Here is a 25954-nt window from a genome sequence, read left to right as displayed (position 1 = left end):
TACTAAGTATCAGACTCTGTCCTCCTCGCACAAAGCGTACCCGTTTTAGAAGTGCTTTTGTCCCAGATTCCATTCACACGTATAATGCCAGTGTAATTAGATAAGTTGTAATGATTAGTTTTTGGTGTATTTATTATTATCATTATTATTATGCTCCCGCATATCCAAAGAGTATAAGAAGGTATACAGGAATTGTGTGTGGTTGGTCGGGCGGTCGGGCGGTTCGTCGCAAAGTTTACGTCGCGAACTTTTCTACAGCTCTGAATTAATTCTGATGAAATCTGGGGTATATGGTGATATTGAGTGATTATCTTTATACTGTTGAAGTAATTGAGTTCAAATTTGGTGATGATGAAAGTGAGGTGTAGATTTGTAGGATATATGTTTCTCGTGTGTGTTTGATACACACACATTGATTTCGGGTTAATGTATTATGTTATTATGGTGCATACGTTACTGTATGTTAATGTGAGTGAGTTTCATTTTGTACTCTATGACATGTCTGATTGCGTTGTACCTGTAATGTACTGGATGTTAATTTTGTTCGATATCCAAAGTATACAAATTTCCAGAGTGGACAATTTGAGTAATCAATCAATAAATCTCCTCTTCCGTTTATTCTGTTCAGCGTGTAGGCATTATCTCTCTCTCTCTTTCTCTCCTTCTTCCTTTAATTTTGTTTTTGCTCTAATCCTTTCATTCGTATATTCCCCTCAGTTTAGTCATGTCACGTTGTTGTGTCTCTGTTGTTTGTTTCATTTTGTCTTATATTTTTTGCATTATGCATAATTACGTACTTGTAATTATAACAATTATTTTCAAAGATATTTTAGAGTGGTCTAAAATCTACAAGCAATGCTCCTGGTCAGAGAAGAAGAGAAGAAGAGACGACAAGTGTATGCAGGGTAGTTCTCATTTTTACCCTGCAAACATAACTTTGTAATTCCAGTATGTCTGCATATCTTTATTAGTTTGTTAATTACCATTGAATGTCTTACTTTGTAATGTATGTTTGCTTATGATTGCATTTTTGATTTACTTTGTGTTATGTTTTGTTGAAAGAAAAATGAGAATAAAATAAATAAATGAAATGAAATCCACATGTATAGCTCCATTTTAGTCCCCTGCATACACATTAACAATTTGTTTGCAGACTACTAGACTAACATTCTTTTTTGTTTTGAAGTACAGCTGAACAATAATTTTCTTATCAGAACAAAGCTCACCGAAAAAAACAAACAACATGTTCATCCTTTTTTAGCATTTTAGCATTCCTCCCCATTTCCAACATTTTCCTATACCTACAAGTTTTCTGTAAATTTATCCTTTACTTTGTATGATGAAATTTATGCAATGAATTCAATTTTTGTAATATATTTATATGTTTTTGTTGGAAATGAAAAATAAATAAATGAATGAATGAATCCTTGCTGTACCCTACCAGCAAAACCTCCCTCTCTCCTCCTTCCCACTTCAAGCAGTCTCTTATAAATGTAGGACCTATAACTATAGTATTATCATGCTCTTTCGTTGAACTGTTCTTTGAAGTTTTGTCTATAAATAAAGGCTAATCGCACACTGTCTGTGCAACGACTCCAGATGATCGACTCGTACGTATTTGTGCATGCTGCTTAGCTATTATACATTGGAAGCCCTACAGTGATTTCATTTCTTCGCGCCACTTGTACGAGGCTATAATATGATTCATTTAAAGGGAAATTATCAGAACGTAAAAACAGGTTTGTCCTTGATATCATTTCAAAAATGAAGAAATAGCTTTCTTAGATTTTTGGCTTTGGTATAGGCATCCACAATAAACAGATATTATTTTGCTTTTTAATGAGGCCTACGCGCACAACCCGGATAGGATCGGCGGTTGCGGAACGTTTCTGCGTACTGCCTATCGTGCGGTATATTCGTTCCGCGGAACTAATCGACTGGATTCAGCCAGTATATCGGTTCCCCCGGAACCCGGAACGGATCGACTGTGACACCGGCTGCGGCTGCGTGACTGTTCGGTCTACCTTGACGAAGTTCCCCTGTACTCTTTTTGAACACTAGATGGCGGCAGGCAATATTCACTGCCCACTGCAGCGGGCAGCTGATTGCTCAGTAAATTTGTAGACATATAATTATACACATAGCATCTTTTATGCATTAACATTTTGTTATCTAACTTGTCTCACTCACACCTTCACTCCTCAAGGTATAGACCATGAAGTGGGCCATTGATATTTTGACGAACCAAACAAAACACTTTAATAAATCTGAGGAAAATTAAATAACAAAGAACACCACATTTCTCGTGTGGTTGAAAAGAGTGAATCCCCGAATGTCGAAGCTTTTAGACATTATACATTGTAGATAGGTACAATAACATTCATTTGGTGTCCAAAATCAAGTTCAGTCGTAGTATGTCACTCTGTATTCAAGTCAGGCAACGTCCGCCATTGTTCACCAAAAATCCGCTTAGTTACAGCGGACGACAGAGATGCAGAAGAAGCAGGTCTGCTCGCTGTAGACTACATGTGCTTTATTCAATTCACGGTGTTCTCTATGAAAATCATAAGATAAACAAACCAATCAGTGGTGACTTCGCTAGACAGTTTGTTTCGGGCGAGGCCTCTTCACAGGTCAGTAACAGAGTTTCTTGATAGGGTGATATACAACAACGTAAAACAGGTATAAACGTTACAATTGTAGCTCTGGTGCACTCTAAAGCAAGCAAACAATAATCAAAGATACATGCAAGTGGCTATAATTCAAATTCAAACTCAAATGAGTAATGAATATTATTTCCAAGTACACATTTTTTCATCACGAATTCAAGGAGAAAGAAAATACATAGTATTACAATGATTACAGTGTTATACAATGTCATATAAGACTGATGTCCAAACTAATTTTGCTATTGGAAAACAGAGACTTACGTAATAAAGACAAGCTTGTAGAAATGTGGGTCACTCAAAAAAGTTGAACTCGAAATACAGAAAAAAAAAAACTATAAAGCACAAACACTAGACGTTCACGGTAAACAAAGATGCTGGCAAGACAATGAAACAAGAGACAATAACAATTACAATACTTTTCACCTGTGTACATCTAAAAACACACAAACACACACACACACACATACACACACACGCATACACATACAATACTGGCTGATAATATAACGCAGGCTGTGTACATTCTGAGGGAAAACGTCAAGCAGGAGTAGCTCTCTTATTGTAGCTGATGTAGTTGACGAGCCTCTTCAAAGTATCTAATGGCGAGAGGGGGGGGGGGGGGGTAGGTGGGGGTTTATAGCAATGCCCTGCGAAGGAAGGCTGTTTCTTTCTTGTGGTTACAGAATGAAGTGGTTTCCTGACCGCGATGAAAATATTATATTTCTCACATGCACAGACGACATGACCATGTTACACCGGTTTGTTTTGGGCAAGATAGGGTTGGACATGTTTCACGATCCCGCATGTGAGTGAGTAGGTCGTGTTTGTCATCGTTTAGTCATAACCACTTGCGGCGTGTTTTCCTTTGACGTAAGTTTCATTTTGATAACTCGTTTTGAACATCAACAACAACATAAGTAACGCTGGTCTAGAACGACCTGTCTAGACGAGGACTCCTTCAACGTCTGCAGCGACGTCAACAAGACGTTGACCCGGCCTGCCAATAATGCCATGAAAAGCCACTAGTATAAGAAGGTATGGTACATAGCGACCTCGAGGGACGAGAAAGTCTACATCGGCCTCACACAGTTGCCAGGGTTGGCATAACCATGCTTTCTGGCATGATTTGAGACGTTTCAACATGACGATACTAGCCTTATGCTAGACATAATTTGGCTGTTTTAGCATTTTTCTAGCATATTGCTACCGTAGGGAAATCTTTAGGAGTTTTGTCTATTGTGGTTGTACCTCTTTTTGGTTGGTTTGTTGGTTTGTGAGCTGATTTTTGGACGAAAATGACAAAAAAAAAAAAGAAATCACGAAGACGTGGTTTTGCGGTTTTCTATTTTGTTTTGGCGATTGAGAGCGACAGTTCATTTGGGAGCATAAGAAAAAAAAAAAAAAGGACGATTGGGCACCACAATGCAATTGGGCACCACTTTCCGATTTTGGCACCACAATGCGAACGAGCACCAAAGGCCATGCGATTGGGTTCGAGACCAATGCGATTGGGCACCACAATAATTCATCTTTTTTTTTTATTGTTTTTGTTTTGTTTTGTTTTGTTTTGTTTTTGTTTTTGTTTTTGCTTTTTTGCTTGTCAGCCGACGGGCATCACACTTCGAAGAATGGTAAAACAATTCACAAACAAACAAACAAACAAAAAGAAGTGAGGACCTTTTTCTTTTGTTTTCCTTTTTCCTTTTCTTTTCTTATCAGCTGACGAGGCACCACAATAATTGGTTGACATTAATGCCACATATTGTGACATGATGGCAATTTAGCATTATTTTAGGAATTCCCGTGTGTTTTTCGCGGTCAAAAGTTGGGTCCTCAACATCCTTCAAAGCAAGATACGCAACACACAAAGCGAGCCTAATAAAACACAAACAAACAAACAAACAAACCACAAACAACGACAACAAACACCAAACTTATCTCATCAAGTAGGCTTACATCCCTGTAAGACTGAAGGGAAGAGGCAAAGCTTGTTCTACTCAAAAAACAAAAAAAAAATCGAGTGAAAATATTCACTCTTAAAAGAGTGAATACAAAAAAAAAGAGTGAATTTAGAGTGAAAGTGGAGTGAATTTTGAGTGAAAATGTTCATTTTCACTCGTTTTGGAGTGACCTCAGGGATCACTCCTAAATCTTCAAGTGATCCCTGAGGTCACTCCAAAATGAGTGAAAATGAACATTTTCACTCAAAGTTCACTCCAATTTCACTCTAAATTCACTCTTTTTTTTTGTATTCACTCTTTTAAGAGTGAATATTTTCACTCAATTTTTTTTTTTTTTTTTTTTTTTTTTTTAATAGAGTAACATGCACCCAAAACAAACTGGTGTAATCTTTGTCTGTGGGAAAAATACCACATCATCACGGCCAAGATGCCACAGCAATTATTTCGAACAAAGTCACAGAAACAAGTGACTACATCAACAGAATTTGTTCTACATCAACACCATGCAGAAAGGCAATAAAACTTCCAAAAAAGTTCTGAATCCACAAATCCTCCATACATTATTAACTTTATTCTCTAAAAATTAGTGTTGACTCGAAGATTTTTCAAGAGGTAAATTTTCTTCATCCACTTTGGCTACTATCGTCTTGTACTAATGGGACATATTGAGGTCTCTGCATACTAATACACCCTATGCCCAGCATATATAGAATGGAAGTCAATAGTTTCCACCTCGATTTTGGCTACTAAGAGAATCTGCACCGTAATTTGGGGTACAGGAACTCTCCACTCATAATAGTATGTGATTTCAGATGTTTTTCATTTAATACTAATGACCAAAACAATGTTAACGATAAGAACAATATGCCTATAGGACCTAATAGTACATGTACTTATTTTCTTATCACTATACTTCATACGAAGATCCCCTGGTATTTAACAAGTTAAGGCGTAACTTTTTTGTTTGCGTTGTTGATGTACCATTTGTACATTGTTCACACGTACTTTGAAAATATAGCAATGGCGATTAGATTTTTTTTTTTTTTGTCATATTCATAACAAATACATAAAGAGTGATGTGCAAAATCATATCCGGAATAGGACATGGGCCGTAAGTGATAATTTCAGTGTATTCAAAATGTTTTATTAGCATTATCAGCATATCTGATTATGACCTTAATGGCGTTTATCCCTTTCTTTATGCCATTAATGCAGGCCATATGCATGTATGATATGACTTATAGGCCCATGATCTATGGCTTCAGACATTCAAGTAGGAAATGCGTGTTCTTTTGAGGTAGCTATCATAGTTGTAGGATATTCGCATTCTCAGATTAAGCGCAGTATAGCTTTTTTTTTCACCTAAACAGAAAGTGTGCGTTTTGTGGGTAATGAGAGAGAGAGAGAGAGAGAGGGGGGGGGGGTCTTATGATTAAATGAACAGAATATCTGCATTTTATTCATTCAATTTAGTAATCTTTTATAAGAATTCATGAGACAAATGCAAGAAACAAAATATATTTTACAATTTTCCTAAGATGAGAAATCAATTCAAAATTCTACCATTTTTGTTATTGTTGCTTCTTCTCTCATTTCATTATTTTTAGCCTCAATTGATCTTTTTGTCTTCAAAGATATCATATAGATATCATACAAGCTGTAGGTATATTTTTGCAACTGAATTATGTTCTTTAGGAACATTGTGTTAAATGTGTCTTGGATCGTTACATTGAAGAGCATTTACGCATGAATGACAGCTTCATCATTTTTGCAATTTTTACTTCTGTGCCTTGAAGACTTTGAAAAACAAAGGTCTTCACTCATGAGAAAAGTTTCCCTTTTTATTGTCTAACCAAGTTGACAGCCAATTAAATTACCTTTCATACGGCATATATATTATATTATATACGTTAACTTTTCGCCAAAAATTATGTGAGAAATATCAACTTGAAAAAAGTGTTTATTTTCTTCTTCTTCTTCTTCTTCTTCTTCTTCTTCTTCTTCTTTTTTGTTGAGTGTAGGTCCTACATGCAATTAGGTCTACGGCGCAAATAAAGTAACAATAAGTGTGATTAACTGAACTGTAATTGTGATGATTAATTGCCCCCCCCCCCCGAAAAAAAAATGGCCCTATCTTGAAATCAAAGCATACAACAACCGGCTCCTAATTATTGAATCTTATATGTAAACCTTAATTGACAAAAAATAAAAAATAAAATAAAATTAAAAAAAGTAAATAAAAAATAAAAATATGAGGCAAAGTAGGCCTATACGCAAGATATAGGTGCCTACGGGGAGTTGAAACAGAAAGAAGAAGTCAGCAGTGTAATTTGAACTTGGAAAATCAAATGTATAGGCGGACCTACGCACTTTATTCGACTAAAGGGTCCACAAAAAGAAAAAAAAAACAAACGAAACAAAACAAAACAAAGAGCCCTAAACAGTAACAAGTAGGCCCTATAGTATATACCTAAACTTGAAGCTTTAATCTGCGCGAAGGAGAAACTCTAAAGGAATAATAATGATCAAAAGAAAGAAGAGGCGGAGAACACGGAAATCGTGACGCAGGGGCCACGTGATCAAGCCGAAGTTCGAAACAGGAACAAAAAAAACAAAACAACAACGACGACGACTATTTTCTTACACTGTCATAACGCAGCTCAGCAGTCTCTGTAATAAAATGCCGTGCATGCATGCATGCATGCATGATGCGGTAGAAAGAGATGTCACGTGACCATTCCGCCCTACCTTTTTGTTGAAGGAAACCCGGAGGTACACCATGAACGGGATTTCTGCTGATTCTAAACAGGGGTTGGAAGTCAATGTTTTGGGTCTTACCGGCATAGGGAAAGCACCGGCACAACCCGCCACTTCAGGAAGAAAAGGGAGAGGCAAGAAAGGGAGCAAAAATCGTGATCAGCCCAAAATTTCGGTGATTTCCTCCAGCTCGAGTGAATGTCTCGTTAGAATCCAAGATGGCGCGCAGCAAATTGCAAGTAATACAGGCTTGGTGCAACTGGGGAATGTTCACGACCCTCCGTTACTCTCCATCCCCGACACAGCAGCCGATAATGAAACAATTTCCCGTCTACTTGGTAGCCAGGGGGCTGCTCTACTCGATTTGGGAAGCGCCGATAATGTGAATATCGCCTCCATTGATTTCATTCAAGGTAATGTTGAGTTTTCTCATGAGTCACCGTCCATTGAGTCCCTATCTTCCGTAAGTGCGTCAAACCCACCGACTTCTAACACAGGCGATGATGACGGGGAGACGCTTCCATCGCACGGGGAGCTGTCGGGGCCCGTGCAGCTGTCAGCGCAGAGCGCAGCAAATAGTCCCACGCGTACTGATCGATGTGGTGGCGATAAGAACATTCTCGAGGGTCTTTCGCAGGAAGAATTATCCACCAGATCACCTTTATCGCTTGACGTGAACATAACAAAGAATGACAAGGTTGATAAGTGTGTATCAGCTGCAGAGCTCTTGAATGACATGAGTCAAACCATTTCGCAGAGCCGAAACAAAACATGCTCTGACATTGTATCTTCTACGTCTACGACTGCGTTGAAATCGACAGACTCTTCCAAAATCAGAACTTCACCTTCTCATTCGGCAGTCTCGCTGCAATCAGTTACAGCGGCTGTTTCACCTGCAGCTACTGTTTCAATTCCAACACCAGCATCTGGTAGTATTGAATCAGCAGCCTCCTCTTTGTCACCCGTAATTGTAGGCAAAAATTCAGAGGCAAATAACAATAGCACACCTGACACAATAACATGTATAAATGTAGGGTCTGATCCAACGGGGGATAGTCTTCTTCTGAATATTGCTCAAGTTAATAGCAATGCAGATGCAAGCTCCAGTGCCAACAGCAGTAACAGCGAGACAAATCATGTTGGTTCCGCTGATCATCAGTCGGCAAATCCGTTGACCTACATCATCACCAGTCGCGACAAGACGACGGGTGTCACCCAGAAATTCCGCCTGACGGTCGATCCCGAGTCCGTCATGTACATTCCTGTCATGGGCATGGGAGGAGAAGGAGACGGCTCGGGAAACGACGAGGTCTCACTCATCGCCTGCGAGAGTACAACGCCGTCTAAAGACCGTATGGAGGCAATGGTAGAGGGCGAAGCTGTGGCTGTGAACGGAGCACTCCCCATTCTGCTGCAAGGCAGCAGCATGACAACAGTTCCCGTCGAAGCAAAGGACTGTCTGACAGCAATTCCGGGGGAGATGATTTCATCTACTCTCATCTTGGATGGGAATGCTGTTACTGCATCCAGGGAGACCGGAGGAGGGGATGATGATGATGAAGGAGAAGGTATTAAATGCAACATTTTTCTTTTCTTTTTTGGGGGGGAGGGGGATCATTGGTAAAGAAAACAAAAGAAAACAAATGGAAACAATTTCCCCTTGTAGCTCAATGAATTTATCAAAATGTATTTTCTCTGAATGTTTTGTTAGATGATTTTGTTTCTATGTAGTTCTAACCTAACGTTACTGTAGATTTACACTTTTGTTGCTGATGATGATATTGATAAGGGAAATTTTACATGTTGAACAAGTTTAAAGTATTTCAAGATATCAAGTTCGGTTTCAGGTCATGCTCATGAAAATAGCTCTGGCGTCTTATACTGGAAATTCATATTTTACTTTGGCCTCAACCCTCTCTCCATTTTCCATTGGGATTTTTTTCGTTTTTTTTTTTTTTTTTTTTTTTTTTTTATTTACAATGTACATGTATTTACAGTCTGTATTATTTTTTTTTTTATCATTTTTGATTTATTTTTGCTTCTTGATAGAAGCTCATCTTCAGGCAAATAATACTCAAGGAAATTAGCAAAGATAGATCCCCCCTTAAATTTTACTTTTGAAGGTACAATGTAATTGCACTTTACATCCTTCAATTAAGATCTCTGTAAATTGTAATGATGTGTTTATGACAAGTAATACAATTTTGTGGTAGCGTCACATTATGGCTGTTATAGATATTTGTAAACGTTAAAAGTTTGTGTCTATTTTGAAAAGAGAGAGTTTGCGAGGGTAAATTCTCTATTAAAAAAAAAAAAAAAAAAATGCAAAGTACGGTATTGCATTTTATGCCCAGTCATGTCAATGCAATATTTTAGTAACTTCCGGGATATGTTTTGTTTTGCAGAACCTTGCAGTTTTCTGTGCGTTACTAGCCTCACTGGATCTGAAATGATTAGAGTTTTTGTATCCTGTGTATATTTGTAATTATTAGCGAATGTTCTATCTCTCCTTCTTTTCTCTAATAAGGTGATGGCAAGACAAAGTCAGTGGCGTGGTCACGGAAAACGTCTCAGAGGAAAAAGGAGGTGAGGGCATACGCAAATCTTTGTTAGGTTCGCGTTAGTTAGCGTTTGTTTTCTTGCCCACTCCTTAAAAAGGCAAGAAGCCATCAACCTCATAGTGCATCACAAAGCCTTTGAAATTGTGATTGAATTTCATTGACAACAACATATTCCTCTTATACAAAATAAGTCAGAAAATGTTTTGTTACATAAAAATGATGCCAAATTACATGTATGTAAATATTATAATAGGGAAAGGTAATTGTCATGTTGAAATATTTTATAGTAATCTAGACATTTTCATTCATTTTTTGTATTAAAAGGAAAAAAAAAAGATACAGACTTTGATATGTACTTAAATTACGATTGTAGATGCTGGTCACTCAATTTCTTTATTTTCTTGCTGTGATTAGTGATATCTATCATAATGTTTTGTTTTCTTGTAGGCGCAGGAAGTCTTGGTCTGTGACCATCCAGGTTGTGGCAGCACCATTATTGGAAAATCCAAGTACAGGATACACAAGCTGAGTCATAACGACAACCGCCCATACAAGGTACACGTATCAATCAGTGTATGGCTGACATTTTTGGTGTGATGGTTGAGACTGATGCTGACTTTGAAAATGTTTTCTGATTGTCTTTGTAAGAAGTGATACTGTACAGCATGATACAAAGTGTATCTTTGTGGTATGACAAGTGGTATGACATTTTTTATATATTCTCAGGGCCATTCAACATGCATTTCGTGCAAACAAGTACTTTTGCATGCATTTTAATCATGAATTTTGGCTCATGAAATTTGCAAAATTAGAATACATTATGACAAAATGTGAATATCTCTGGTTTTGCATTTACTCAGTCTGATAAGAAAACATCGCAAGCTTTCAAGTCATATGTAGTTACCCTCTTTATTCTATACAATAAATGCATCATTTTAGGGATCCATTTGCAATTGTTGATTCATTACAATGTTTGTACATGCACCCATGGTATGTGTATACAGTGCAAATGAGCTCAGGTCATGAGTGCATCAGTAGGATTGTGTGCATAAGTTATGTATTAAACTATACAAAGTTTAATCCGGCTAAGGAGACGTCGCGGAGACGTCTCAAAGACAAACCGGAGACGGAAAAAATGTCTGACAAAAAAAAAAAATTGGAGAAAAGAAAAATAAACATGTTTGATTCTCTCGCAACTCTCTGATGATCAGCCTGATTTCCAGAAGACCGGCAAATCGTTGTCTTCTCTCACACAGAAAACAGATGGGAACAAAACTGATGAGACTTCAGTCCATTGAGGACGAGCTCTTTTTGCTACAGTGGACTCCCATTTATAACAAAGTCCTCGGGATCGGCAGTTTTCTTTCGTTTTATCAAAATTTTGTTATACAGTAACTGAACAAATAAATGATAAAAAACACAGAGTGGACAACGTTGCAGCCTGAATTTTTCTTCGTTATAATCAGAGTGTCGTTATAACCGTGTTCATTATAACAGGAGTACACTGTACAGTTTGTATTTGTATTTAAGCAAATTTCCTTTATATAGACACCTGTGCAAGTAAACGCGTAAACTTAGGAATAGTCTTCAACAGGTTAGTCATATGTTGTATGACAGTACTAAACATTTATTTTGATATCTTTTCCCCTTTTAGTGTCCCCGTGAAGACTGTGACTGGAGCTTTCCCTCTCAGTATAAACTGCGTCGTCATATATCTGGGCACACTGGAGCCAAGCCGTTTGTGGTGAGGCATCATTTCTTATTTATTTGTGTGTGTACATCTTTATCCCATGTTACTGTACATAGTTTGCTAATCATGTTTATCTCTGGCTTTGATTTGGGGGAGGGGGGGGGGGTAGCCATTTCTCCATAAATACACCTAAATTATATATTGAAAGTACGATAAGCTAGTTATTGGGATACATGAACTCTATTAAAATGATTGTAACCAGCTGTTCAAATAACTATATTCTCTTTTTTTTTTTTCTTCTTCTTTTTTTTTTATTGTTTTAACAATGTAACACAGGTAATGTCCACTTTAAGTTCATGTGATGGTACAGAGATGTATGTTATATGATCTTTAAATATAAACTTTTGGAAAAGTTTCCATTTGTTTTGTTTTGTTTTGTTTTTTGTTTGTCTCTGTTTTTGTTTTTGTTTTTGTTTTTTGAGGGGAGGGATGAGAGGTGGAAGTTGAATCACTTGATTGTCTGGTTTTATTGATGACCTAGTAAATTATGCGCTCTTTGGCTCTGACTCTCTCTCTCTCTCTCTCTCTTGGGGTCACAGTGTGGCATGGAAAATTGTGGCAAGCAATTCTCCACCATCTACAACCTCAAGATGCACCTGAACTCCCACTTCCGCCACACGGTGGAGGTCTGTGACTATGAGGGCTGTGGCAAAATATTCAACTCCGTCCCGCTCCTCAAGATCCACAAGCGCAAGCACTTTGAGGAACAGAGACTCAAGTAGGTGTAAATTCAGGGAGCAGAGCCTTGCTGGAATAAAAGCCTTGGAACCTTGTCGAAGTAAAATGAGGACCTACAGGAATCATGACAATTTCAATGTTATGTCAAATTTCTCAATGTAGCAAAGTAAAGACAAATAGAATAATCAACTGAGCCATTTGAAACTCAAATGACTGCTGTTTCACAGAAATGATAAATGAAAAAAGAAAAGATTCACCTTCAGAACTTAAGACTGGTGGAAATATGCATACCCAAAGCTAAAGTACCCGGTACATTTATTTATTGTAAGATATTTGACAAAATCAAAACTGAACAATTGTATACCTTTTTGTCATCTTAAGACATATGCAGAATTAGACTACTCCAGATTAAGAGCTTTGTTATTGTTTCAGATATTTCGCAAACTAAAAGTATTGTTAAAGCTGTATGTTCTTTTTTTTTTTTAACCTGTGGGCTTATATAAAGTGCAAATCTGTAATATGCAGCTGTATGTGTATCAAAGCTCATTTTTTCCACTACAACGTGTATATAAAGCAAATAAGGCTTAGACAATAAATTTGCTTCTCTTGATGTCGAGTCATTTTGATATTGAAGATGTAAATGTAAAATGAAATATTGTATCTCTATAAACCCTTCTACGTAAATTTCTGTAAACTGTAGATGTGAATTCCCGGGATGCACCAAGACCTTCACCACATCCAGCGCTCTGGGTTCTCACCAGCGTGTTCACGTGAAGGATGCCACAAACTACCCCTGCCCCTTCGAGAACTGCAACAAGGTGTACGACAAGGCCTGCCGCCTCAAGCTGCACATGCGCTCACACACAGGTGAGCGGCCGTTCAAGTGCACCTTCGAGGGCTGCGACTGGGCGTTCACGTGCATCCAGAAGCTGACGCGGCACCTCGTGCGGCACACAGGGGAGCGCAAGTACAAGTGCAAGTTTGAGGGCTGCAAGAAGCTCTTCACGCGGCTGGAGCACCTCAAGTCCCACGAAGTCTTCCACAGCGGGGAGAAGCCTTACGCATGCAAGGAGGAAGGTGAGGCTCAGGGGGTTCCCTCGGGTACACTGAAATATTGCAGAGATAGGACCAGTCAGCCCCCCTTGAAGAATTATTAATACAAGAACATGTGAAATGAGCACAGTGGGGCCAGGTTACTGCATCAGAGGTTGCAGTTTCACTTGTCATTTTGTTTGTGTGAGTGTTTTGTAAATCACCTATTTCTACGTCATGCCAGTTCCCCCAAACTGGTAATTTGAAGAAGGACAAAAGAAATACTGCCGGATGGATATGAACATGAATTAATTTTAACGTGTGAGTCAACATTTTCATGTACGATTGTAAGTTTTAGGAATTTCTTCTTTCTCTTTGGACTGGACTTACACAAATTTGTTGAAAGTGACATTTACATGTATTTGCTATTTCCATGGGATTTTTAAACCACTTCAATAAATTGTAGATTTTAGACCCAGTGTATACTGACTGTTGTTTGAGTTCTTCCCTGTGCACATCTGATACATTCAATATGGGCTTGATTATACAAGTCATTTTGTATGGTGTGGTTGTGTTTTTTGACAATCTCAGTGGATACCTTGTATGTTCCCTCCCATAGTATGCAGTATCAGTGTCAAACATTGCCTATACAGTGCACTCCCATTATAACAAACACGGTTATAACAAAATTCCGGTTACAACGAATTGAAAATTCAGGCTGCAACATTATCCTCTCTTTGTTTTTCCACTGTTAATTTGTATCGATTACAACAAAATTTCGATATAACGAAAGAAAACTGCCGGTCGTGAGGACTTCCTTATAACTAGAGTCCACTGTACTTTCCACTTTCCCTCCCTCCCGCTCCCCTCCAGGCTGCAACGCCCGTTTTGCCGCCCGCAGCAGCCTCTACATGCACCTGAAGCGGCACCAGCAGGGGAAGCCGATGCGAGAGAAGCTCCTGTTCAGCTGCCCGCTGGACGGCTGCGACATGAGCTTCGCCAGCAAGCTGGGCCTCAAGAGCCACATCATCAAGGGCCATGGGGTACCACTGCCTTTCACAGGTGAGCACATGACTATCGCCAATAAACACTTGTTTGTTATTGGTTTAATGTGCCACAGGCCAACGAGATCCTACAGCTGTCACCGGTAAACTCTCGCAAGTAGCATGTATTTCTTTTTTATGCTGAAGCTGATTTTTTATGCCCAAGTAAAGTCAGTCAGACATTCACATTTACATTGTATTGTAACATATTTCCATAAGTGCATGTTATGCCACTTGAAGTATAAACAAAGTTTAATGTCAGGTTACATGCAGACAAACAAAACAAGAAAACAATTGACAAGCTTTAGTCAGGTAGCCCTTTGTGTGTAGTGAGGGCCAAGTGGCATCGCAAATTCCATTGTGTGAATTTTCTTCAGTTTATCTTCCTAATGATGTAAGGATTTTGAAGCTTGGGTATTTGTTCCATTGTCATCATGTCCTTGCCAGCAACCAGGGATATCCTAGTGGTAGTGTCGCCACCCGGATAGCAGTAGATGACAGGTTCGAGTCTCGTGGTTCCTTTTTTCCAACATGTTTGTTTTATTACAAAACGGCAGTTGTGATCTTACAAATTTCATTTGTAGAGGGAGACAAATTGAAAAACAATTCTCTCCTCAACCTTCATTATTCTGCTTAATATTCTCTTATTTTCAAAGTCCCGTAGTGGTGTACACCCTGGCCAAAGTCCCTGAGAGAGAAATGGTTAAAAAGTGCTTGTAAATGCCATCCCTGTTTGGTTTCCCTTTCCTGTAGGTGGTGCAGCTGACTTTGAGCTGATAGGTCTTGGTAATGACCAGCTTCATTCGACCCAGACTGACCCTCAGGCCAGTCAAGCTGTCTTGCAGATCTCCAACTCTCAGCCAGGTATGTACTTCTCACATTTGTGTCTTGTCAGTCAGATATCGCCTCGTGGTTAAAAGCTACAAGGGCCTGACATCAATCTTGTCCTTCCCTTCTCATCAGCCCAGTGTAATTATGAGAAGTGTTTTTTGTTGTCCCCCCCCCCCCCCATTTCCATATTTGCCCCCCAAATGCCAATGAATTCATTGCGGTGAGAAACTTGTGAATTTCCTATTAACATCATAATTTTACTTGCCCAATCAGGCAAATAACTTAAATCATATTTTTTGTTTGTGTTTGTTTTAGTTTCCCGAGGTACATTTTCACTTCTCCTAGGCAAGTTATAATGTGAACCCCAGCCGATTTGTTGTCAATTTCTAGGAAGGAAGCTGCAGTGTCTTTGTTTGAGGAAAAGACCACAGACAATCAGGAATGAGGACTACTATTCTTGTCCAAGTTTCGTGGCTGAAGTGATCATGTTCTCAGACAAGGCATCCTATCCCCATAGCCTCCTCTGTTGGAGGGGACTTAAGGCCATCTGTTCCACCATCGTGTGTGTACAAGTATTGGGCGCTCCCTCAAAAGTGTCACAATGATGAAATATAATTCAGCTGTATGCAGTACATATGAATTTGCCTCCATACCACACATTGTGCGTGTGGTCATAGACTACTTGCTGTCCAGTTCTTGTGTGTATTGTACTTATTTGTTTTCTGGTAATTTAATCGTAGAGCATTGTTGATATTGAAAGTAAATGTCCCCCTCTTACATTACTTGTAGTGTGACATCATTTGTTTCTGTTATTCTTTTTACTTTAAACTTTGTTTTGATTGAAACATGGCTTTCAAAATTCATGGTTAACTGTCTTGTAAATGTTGGTATCATTGCACACTTGCAGGCATACAACAGATGCTCCCATCAGTGTAGAATTTGTCTACCCTGTGTGCAGTTGGAGATAAGAGATAAAACCAAATGAATCGATTGCATACAAAGATGAATGAATGAATGGATTAATATTAGATGAAATATACATTTATAGACAAATATTGCAGTGACAGTGGTTAATGTATTTCTGGTCAACAGGGTCCAGCTCCACTGCGTCCAGTTCTCTGCCCACCATCACGCTCCCGACTATCTCAACAGACCTCATGACGTCCAGTCTGCTGCAATCCGCCCTCATCCCACCAAGCTCCACGGCGATATCGGTGAGTGCCCGTTACCACTTGTAGCCTCACGTCCAGGCTGTAACTTTTTCTATAAAATGTAGATAAGCTTGTCGGTTGAGAACGAGAAGGGTGTAAGTTGTTTCAAACACTATGGGTTTAGTGGCAACTTAACGCCCTTCTCATTCTCACCTGACGAACTGCAGTAGGTGGGTCTCACAAGCTCACTCTCTTGCCTGCCAGTCTCATGTAATTCTATTGGATTAACACACAACATATTCCACAGTGTACCTCATCAGCTATCGCTTGTTTCATAGTGAGGGTGTATTTGAGTGAGATCTGTTAGTTGATTTATGATCAATGTATTGCAGAGCAGTGGTAATATGATTCCAAGAGAAAATGTCAGGTAGTGACAATGGCAAGCATATAAAGATTGAAAAAATTATTTTGACTTTCCCTTCCATCTTTCCTTCACTGCCCCCACACTGGGAGTAATTCCCGTACCACCCAATACAGTAATTCCGGTACAACCCAAAGAAACATCGTAATCATCATGTATTTTCTGCTGATGTTATTTCAGTTGAACTCCCTGACCAGTAGCCGAGATGAGGCGGCGTCCATCCTCGCCTCGGGACTCCTCCAGAATCAGTTCCTCCTCAGTCCCTCCACCGCGTCTGCGATCCCCATCAACCTCACCACCACGGCAGCCAAGGACCAGGAGGCGGATGCGGTGGCCACACCCGCCTCCGCGGTGGTCTCGATAGCCACGCCCTCCTCCATCCTGACCATGCCGTCGTCGGCGCTGACCGTACCCGTCTCCTCCTCTTCAATGGTGACGACCCCGTCTCTGTCCACATCACTCTCCCTGGCCATACCCCCTCTCTCGTCTGCATCACCCCTGACCAGCGTCCAGTCATCTTGTCTTGTGATGCCGTCGTCGTCTTCTCCGCTTGTGTGCACATCTCAGACCACGCCCTCGACCTCACTCGCCACGGCAACAGCCACGCCCGCAGCGGCGGCCACCCCAAAAGTGTACCAGGAGCACCACAGTGGGTGTGCGAGGACTGACTACCGGGCGGTCACGGCCAAGCATCCACTGCCCCCTGAAGCTCTGGAACACCTAAGAAAAGGAGGTGAGTGAGACTGATGGACATGTGATAGGTCTGTCATTCCAGAAATGAGCAATGTTGACATAACAATAGTTTGAAACATTCTCAAAAACTACTTGATGAGCATGCTGACATGAACTTGACATTTTGCTGTCTTTTGTTCTCATCTATCACTGTCATTCTGTACGTTGAGGTGCTAAAATGCTGTTATTTTTCACTTTCTGCATAATGGGGGGAAGTTGGAAACAAAAGTTTTTTTAACCATAGTTATGAAATATATTGCACAGTTGACTCTTTAGTTACCAATACTTCAAATATGTGTGTGCTCGCACACTTACAGGTAAGTGTTCCAACTTTCTTGTGCAAAGTCTTTGGAGGTGACATGAAACTGACCAACCATTAAGTTGTAGCAAGACAACAGTCCCACACAGAAATTTCCATATTGACCTGATTGATCCATAAATTTCACGTACCATATTTTCAGTCTTCATCTAAAATCAGAGCGTGCAAGTTTTTATTGTGTTGTGATGCACAGCCACATGTGACTTCGCTCATATGACCTATGACCTCTTCCTGGCAGACACCACCGACGTGGACTCTCTGGCCCAGAGCGAGTCGAGTGTGTCCAGTGACAGCTCTCTTCAGGCCAGCTTCATTCCGCTGAACATGATGACCAGCGCCTCGCTCACCCTCAGGGACCCAGCCACGGGGACGCGCTACATCCAGACACAGCTCCTGCAGGTATGTGATAGTCTTGTTCTCAGACACGGAGATGGGCTCTAAGAGCCATTTTACGCTAGCTTGTTAACTTCCAGGACAATTTTCTGTATGTCATGACGTATAACGTTGCATGGGCAACAAGACCTCGTATCTGAAATGTTGGTGAAAATGACTTTTTTGGATTAATTGTCAGGTAATCAGTTAAATGATGTCCTGTCCAAATCCTAGTTGTCTTACCCCAAAAATGAAGCCACCATGGCACGTCTAAGGAAAGGCTCTCCCATTTGATACTGTGCTTTGGCTGCCATGCTTTTTTTTTGCTCTCCGTAACATTTGACATTTTGTAGATATGAGGTCTTGTCGCCCCAGTGACGATGTGGAGTTTGGATGTTCAGTCTGAAGGAGAGTTACTGTAATGCTGCTATAATAATTTGTCACTCTTACTGTAACTGTGGTTGTGATTCGATCAATAAACACTGCTTCAAACCAGATGCCTCGTATTACTTTGCTTTGTTGAGGCCCACTCCGGATGCATATATGCATTCTGGGATCTCTATCTCCATCATCATGTTTGTGTTTGAGTGTGTGTTAAAACAGCAGGAATAGAATGCCTGTGTATTTCATAGAAATGAAAGGGGTTGGGGTGCATTCACCAAGAGATTGAAGGTGGTTTCTCAAGGACTGTGCAATAAGCAACTCAAGAAATTACTTGTTGAGCTCAGCTCACATTAAGTATGCCTGTTCCTTCAGTTTCTAGATTTAAGCTATCATTGTCTGGTCGTCATCCGCTTTCTTGCTTGCAGGATGACCCGCCTGACATGCCAGATATGGGATTCCACCTGTCGTCGCACGACTCGGCCGACCAGTCGCCCCTCAACACCTCCCTCTCCGTGTCGGCCATGCTGGACGAGACCGGAAGCGACCACAACTCTGACCCGGACTTCATGAGCAGCGACGCAGTCATCGCCGAAGATATGGTCACCGGCTTCCGGGAGAGCACTATCAACCTGCAGGATCTGGAATGAACACTAGTGACTCCCAACCCCCCCCCCCCCCCTTTCCTTGTATGATACCATCACAAGGTACAGACTGAAGACTTAAGGTACACCCAAAACCACACGGCAGTTCAGGAAGTTGGCATTCTTGACCTCTCCCGACATGAGTAGAATCTGGAACACACACTCCGATCCCCCTTCCCATGTGCTACTCTTACAAGGTGCAGACTTCCGTAAACTGAGGTTCGCCACATTGTGCTCGAGGAAGATGACATTCCTAACATCTTGTGACATAATAGCAATTCTCGAGACACAGTGACCCCCTCTTGTTGACATGCCTTTCATACATCATGAAGCACTGCACACACTTATTTGGGAACACATAGGAATGCAGTGCCAAGCAGGAATGAAATGTAATCGGGATGAATTTAGTTTTTTCGCAGAAGAGACCAGATTACGCGATTTTGCTCCTATATTGAACTTTTATTGCAGCTTGGGATTGTAGGCCATTGTCCATGTTTTGTTTGTTTTTGCCAAGAAACTGGCATATATTGACAAATAGTTCAGACTCGAAATTTGTCCCCTCGTCTGAATGCATCTCTTGCGGTACACCATATTTACAGACAAATTCTTCAACCAGTTTCTTTGCTACCGTGGCAGCTTTAGCATCTGGGATGGCATATGCCTCTGCATCCACTTGGTTTGGTAGTCTCCCACTACCATCACATATTATATACCACATATATAGATTCCTCTCATCTGATTGGTTAAAAGTAGAGTCATGAAAATAGCTGTGCCCCACATTTGACCAAAATGACTTCATGATTTACTGTGCGCAGGACATAGAATCAACTGTGCCCTGTAAATAGGTTTGGAGACAGTCGCAACCCTGTACACATAGATCACTCATATGTACGCACCAATGGTACGATCGCCGCGCTGTCGATCAGTGTTGATTACGAGTGCTGTAAAAGAGACTAGAATCTATATTTTCAGTATCTGTATTTCGGAATCTATATTTTCAGTATATAAAACAAATAATGACAGCTTGATATTCGGGGTACAGTTAAAATTATGTAGGCCCTCTGTGATGTGAAAACCATAACTATGCCCTCAGCTTCGCTTCCGGCATAGTTTGCTATAGTGATCCCCAATGCTTTGTAGGTGGTTTTCCTCCTCTCACACATGTTGCATTTTTGCAAATGGGGTCTGACATTGGCTGTCAACCCTGGGGAACAAAACCTGTTCTTCAACTTGGCAAGTGTCTTTTTCACCCCCAAGTGTCCTCCTAGGGGCCCTGCCCACTGTAAATTTCTGCAAGCACTTCTTATCAAAGTTTTCCAGCCACAACTATTTGCCATCAACAGAGTTTTTTTCATGATCTGCTTCGTACCACCTACAGATAACACCTTAGGGTACTGTTTGTGTGTCTAGGCATTAATTGAAAAATGTGCAGCGGTGAATGTTTCTGTGAGCAGTTGATATTCTCTCTCTACCTTGTCAGAACATGCCTGTCATTGGCCGGATATTGTAGCAAACCTTTCTGGCAAGTGTCATTTCATTTCCCTTTCTTTAAGGCACAATGGAACAAGTGCATATCTTAAACTGTGTGAAGGGCACCTCCTCACCCCCCCCCCCCCCACTTCTCAGTCATGATGTTCATTGAACCCTAGGCTTTTATGTAGATACGCAATATTGCTTTATTTGTCTGAATTCAACTTTGTGAAAACAAGCATATGCTGGCAGTCATATGGTTTGCCTAGATATCTTCTTCTTTTTTTCTTTTTTCTTTTTTTGAAATGTGAAATCACAGCTAAATTACCTTAGTCAACTTCCATTCCAATCTTAATGATACCAGGTTGAGAATAAGCAATTACAGACCCCTGGGTAATGTTGATACATTACAATAATTCACTTCCTGGTTAGTTGTGTATGCGATGCGTTCAAGATGTCGCTCTGTCGATTTTCAGCTTTATACTGATTGTTACTAACCTTGTCATTTAGGTTGCATTTTGGTGCATTTTCTACATACAGTGTATCTTCCCTTGCGTTCTCTTGTGCAACGTGGGATTAGTCAGGATGAAACTGTTTTTAATATAACAAACAATAAGGTACCCCCTCCTTCCATCGCTTTGTTCATGGACAGACCATACATTTAAGCCTACTGCAACTTCAGAAATGGAGAAAGCCAGTCATTCAATACCAGCTGTGCTTGCAGAAATTTAATGCAGCTATGAATGTTACACCAATGATTGCCAAGTGGGGCTTCTCTATAGAAGCCCCCTTTTTTCTTTTTCTTTTTTCTTTCCCTGTGTGTGTGATATTATACATGTTTCCCTAGATTCCTGAAAAATATAGTGAACTTTGGTATGCCATGCTGTGTACCACAAAGAGTAAAATTGGGTCCGAATGTGTGTATACTGTGCAGTTATTCATGCAGTGGGTGCATGTCCAACCTACAGCCCCTGCCGTTAATGCATTTTGCAGAGTTACACAATGGTATGCCATCCTCCTTTCTTGCCATTTCCGTTGCACCTTTGATGTACACAATATTATGTGATATTGTCTCGCCTCATAATTGATCCTTGTTGAATGCAGAAATTACGCACGGTATACTATTGAAGAAAAAGAGTGGAGGAGAAAAAAAAATAATAAAATACAACTATGAGTGAATTGACTTTCCACTTTCGTGTTTCCTTGTGTTTGATTTGTTTTAACCCTAAAGGGGCCGGGCTTTTTGGGCTATGCTCAGACCGGGGGGGATGTTTTTCAACTTTTGTTTTTTGTTTGTTTTTTCATTGGAAATTGTCACTGACTACTTTTCTACCATAATTAGCACAAAATTAATCAATGAAAGTGATTAATTGTAAAAATAATCAGGTTTTTATGACTTTCATGACAGAGCACTGTTTTCCATAGGAAATGTACACAAAATCACAAAATTGTGCCAGTTTTGGGGCGACATTCCATTACAAAAATGGGCGTGGCTTCGCAAAAGTATGCGCGGACGTTGCAAATTTGGTCTCAAAAGTTGCGCGAGACTTGAACGAAGAAAGTCAAGAAGCCTCGCGACGAGGCCTTCTCGCGTTACAGAATTATAGCGCGAAACGTCGTATATGTACAAGTCAGGTCCCAAAGTTTGTGCAAATGTATACAATAAAGATGGTGATAAAGTCAAACATTCTATTGCGGCCACCCAATAGAGACCAAAAAAAAAAATAATAATAATAATAATAAATAAATAAAATGATATTGATAGACAAGTGAACGCTATAGACAGGTTCTATAACATGCTTCTCTCTGAATGAATTTCTTGTACAGTATCTTATAGGGCAGGTGGCCGCTATAGACAGGTGGTCGTTAAGACAGGTTTGACTGTATTGGGACCTGAATTGTACATTGAAATGAATTGAGTGTTTTCTTGTCCACAATGTGAATGTGGAAATGTGCCTTCCACCAGCGTTGCCTACAAGAGATACACACAGATAACAATTGTTCAAAGAATACATGAATCCATGACAAAAAAAAAACAACAAACAAAAAAAAAAAAAACAAAAAAAACAAAAAAAAAAAAAAAAAAAAAACATGTCCCTATAGCTGCTGAACGGTTAAGTGTATACAAGTACATGAAAGATGTATAATATACATTACTGTTTGGCTGTAGCAGCATTTTGGATACCTACGGAAGAAAGCTGCTGGTCCCGAGGACTTTTTTACAACAATTCACATTTTCATGTGTGAGTGTTATACCAGCTACCTTTTAACCCGTTAAGGACGGGATGATTTGCTGCAATATGCATTTCCCATAGACACTTGCCGAGTATACTCTGGACTCATCCTCAACGGGTTATACAGCAAAGGCATCTGAATTGTGTCATTCTCCAAAATTAATTGAACTATTCAAGGCAAAGTACAGTATTAAAGGGCAAATCCAGTCCAAATATAAGTTAGTTCGATAAGAAAGAGTTGAATATTACAAGTTCAGCAGTAAAATTTTGATCGAAATAGGGTGAAAGTTCTGGAAGTTACAATGTATGACATATTGAAATTTTGCTAATTTTTCAGGAAACAGTTCCTGAACGCTCAATATGAATATGCAAGTGGCAAGGTGAGCATGCAGTGGCAGATCCACTGCGCCCCCCATTATTTTTGTTAAATACAAGAGAAGTAAAAAAAAAAAATAACAAAAAAAAAAAATAAAAACTCGGAAGTGGCACCAGAAATATTAGTCCCCCCCCCCCCCCCCTTGCACAATTTCTGGATCCGCCCCTGGCATGTCATACCCTCACAACTTCCCACATTGTTTGTACATAAAATTTTAAAATGTCCTGTTTTTTATTATGCCCGAGTCTCAAATCCTTGTATTCTAACTAATCACAATTCTGAAGTTATTCAGACAGGTAACATCATGTTTTAAACTTCAATGACAGAAACATTGAATTTTCATCATTTTTTTTTGTTTTTTTTTTTTTGTACACGATCAATGGAAAATTGTGAGGTTATGACATGGTCAGCTGATGTATTTGCATATATCATAACCACTGTACAAGAACTGTTTGTGCAGGAATAAACAAAATCTTCAAAATTTCATAACTTCCTTATTTTTCATCTTATTTTGGTAAATCTTACCGTTGAATTCGTTAGATTTTACTCTTTTTTTTTTTATCAGACTAACATTTTTGTCCCCGCTGAACGAGTTCGAGCAGGGGACTATGAAACGGGCTCCGTACGTGTGTGTGTCCGTGTGTCCGTGTGAGTGTGCGTCCGTGTGTGATCAAAATGTTCAATTTGCTACTTCTCTGTCATTTATGAGCCAATTTTGATTCTTTTGCTTTATATGATAGCACTACATGGGAGCTTTGACACTTCTACACAGAATTTCAGTTGTGACCTTTGACCTTGACCTTTGACCTTTATTGTACATTTTGCTACAAAATGCTACTCCTTCGCCATTTCTCACCCGATTTCGATTCCGTTTACTTTATGTGATGGCAGTAGGTGAGGTTTTCAAAACTTCTACACAGAATTTTGACCTTTGACTTCTTTCACCTTTGACCTTGATTTTTGACTATATTGTACATTTTGCTACAAAATGCTACTCCTTCGCCATTTCTAACCCGATTTCAATTCCATTTGCTTTATGTGATGGCAGTAGGTGAGGGCTTCCAAATTTCTACACAGAATTTTGACCTTTGACTTCTTTTGACCTTTGACCTTGATTTTTTAACTGTATTGTACATTTTGCTACAAAATGCTACTCCTTCGCCATTTCTAACCCGATTTCGATTCCGTTTGCTTTATGCGATGGCACTAGGTGAGGGCTTCAAAACCTCTACACAGAATTTTGACCTTTGACTTCTTTGACCTTTGACCTTGATTTTTGACCTATATTGTACATTGGCTACAAAATGCTACTCCTTCGCCATTTCTAACCCGATTTCGATTCCGTTTGCTTTATGATGGCACTAGGTGAGGGCTTCAAAACTTCTACACAGAATTTTGACCTTTGACTTCTTTGACCTTTGACTTTGATTTTTGACCTATATTTTACATTTTGCTACAAAATGCTACTTCCGGCGGGGACATCCTCACGCACCGCGTAATTTCTACTTTTCCTTGTTTTGTTTTGTTTTTTTCAATGGATTTTCCCTTTAAATATACACTGTAGATGCAAAGTTTTATCCCAATAGATTTCACAACATTTGCATGGGCCGAGAAGTGAAAGTGAAGTTCTGACTATCGATTATGGTGTCAGCTTCGAGTGAACGATAATGGTGATGCATGTTCTGAACGAATGTGTGAAATCATTGCACAGCGATTTAAGCTGCATTCAGATATTTTGTTTTCCATTTTATGTGCGTGTTTCTGTCTTCCTTGTTATTGTCTAATGAAATACAATCGAATCATCTACAGCTAAGTGAATGGGGTACGTGCAGCACTTTCTCTACAGTTTGATGGTTTTTTGTTTTTTGGTTGTTGTGTTTTTGTCGAAAGGAATTACGCTTCTGCAAACAACTCCTTATCAAAATTAGTGATCACTTTTGGGAGCATTTTGTAATAGAACTTATAACTTTATTCAGGAAGCAAATAAAAAGAACATATTCTGCTTTCAACAGCAAATCATACTTCTGTTCTGTTCACATTGTGCATCGATGCAATTATCACTGTCAGGGACAGAAGTTACAAACTGTCCGTACAAGCACAAGATGAAATAATAATAATAATAACAACGTATGAAAAAACAAAACAAAAACAAAACATAAATGCTTGTCCGAGCACCCTTTCAATGGCGATTAAATTAACCTTGGATTGGGATTGTAATTGTATGTCTGTGTGTGAGTGTGTGTGTGTGTGTGTGTGTGTGTGTGTGTGTGTGTGTGTGTGTACGTGTGCAAGTATTGCAATTATTAGTCGTTTCTTCACATGGAATTTAGAAACTCCATTATGTTTTCTCATAGAATACTAACAACAGCCGCCAAATTCACAACTAACATCTCTCTTCTGGTGGACACAAAATATGTAAAAACAACAACAACAACATTTGGAACAACAAAGCACTTTTCAGTCATCAATAATGTAGTCCAAAATTCTCCTTTATCCTAAAAGTGATAATCGCTAGACTGTCACAAGAAAACACTACTCTACACCGGTAGTATTAACCCTTTTTGTGCCGAAT

The 25954-nt window shown here is 39.6% G+C and overlaps 1 protein-coding gene across 1 annotated transcript; it reads left to right on the top strand.

Annotated features, from left to right (window-relative positions):
• The first annotated feature begins 7401 nt into the window (after positions 1-7401).
• LOC140226593 (uncharacterized) lies at positions 7402-19630 on the top strand. Its single transcript, XM_072307046.1, has 12 exons — positions 7402-8955; positions 9915-9973; positions 10396-10503; positions 11603-11692; positions 12238-12416; positions 13077-13453; positions 14282-14470; positions 15205-15315; positions 16375-16496; positions 17035-17587; positions 18144-18304; positions 19087-19630. The coding sequence occupies exons 1-12, from the start codon at positions 7410-7412 to the stop codon at positions 19306-19308; spliced, it is 3717 nt and encodes a 1238-aa protein (XP_072163147.1). The 5' UTR covers positions 7402-7409; the 3' UTR covers positions 19309-19630.
• Positions 19631-25954: the final 6324 nt, after the last annotated feature.

Source organism: Diadema setosum, chromosome 3 (genome assembly GCF_964275005.1).
Source record: "Diadema setosum chromosome 3, eeDiaSeto1, whole genome shotgun sequence".
NCBI lineage: Eukaryota > Metazoa > Echinodermata > Echinoidea > Diadematoida > Diadematidae > Diadema > Diadema setosum.
This window is presented reverse-complemented; position numbering and strand designations above follow the sequence as displayed.

Bases quoted from the DNA above. Each gene is read 5' to 3' on its own strand.
- LOC140226593 (XM_072307046.1), top strand. From the start codon at position 7,410: ATGAACGGGATTTCTGCTGATTCTAAACAGGGGTTGGAAGTCAATGTT. The intron at 13,454-14,281 runs GTGAGGCTCAGG...GCTCCCCTCCAG, and splicing joins TTACGCATGCAAGGAGGAAG to GCTGCAACGCCCGTTTTGCC. The intron at 15,316-16,374 runs GTATGTACTTCT...TCTGGTCAACAG, and splicing joins GATCTCCAACTCTCAGCCAG to GGTCCAGCTCCACTGCGTCC.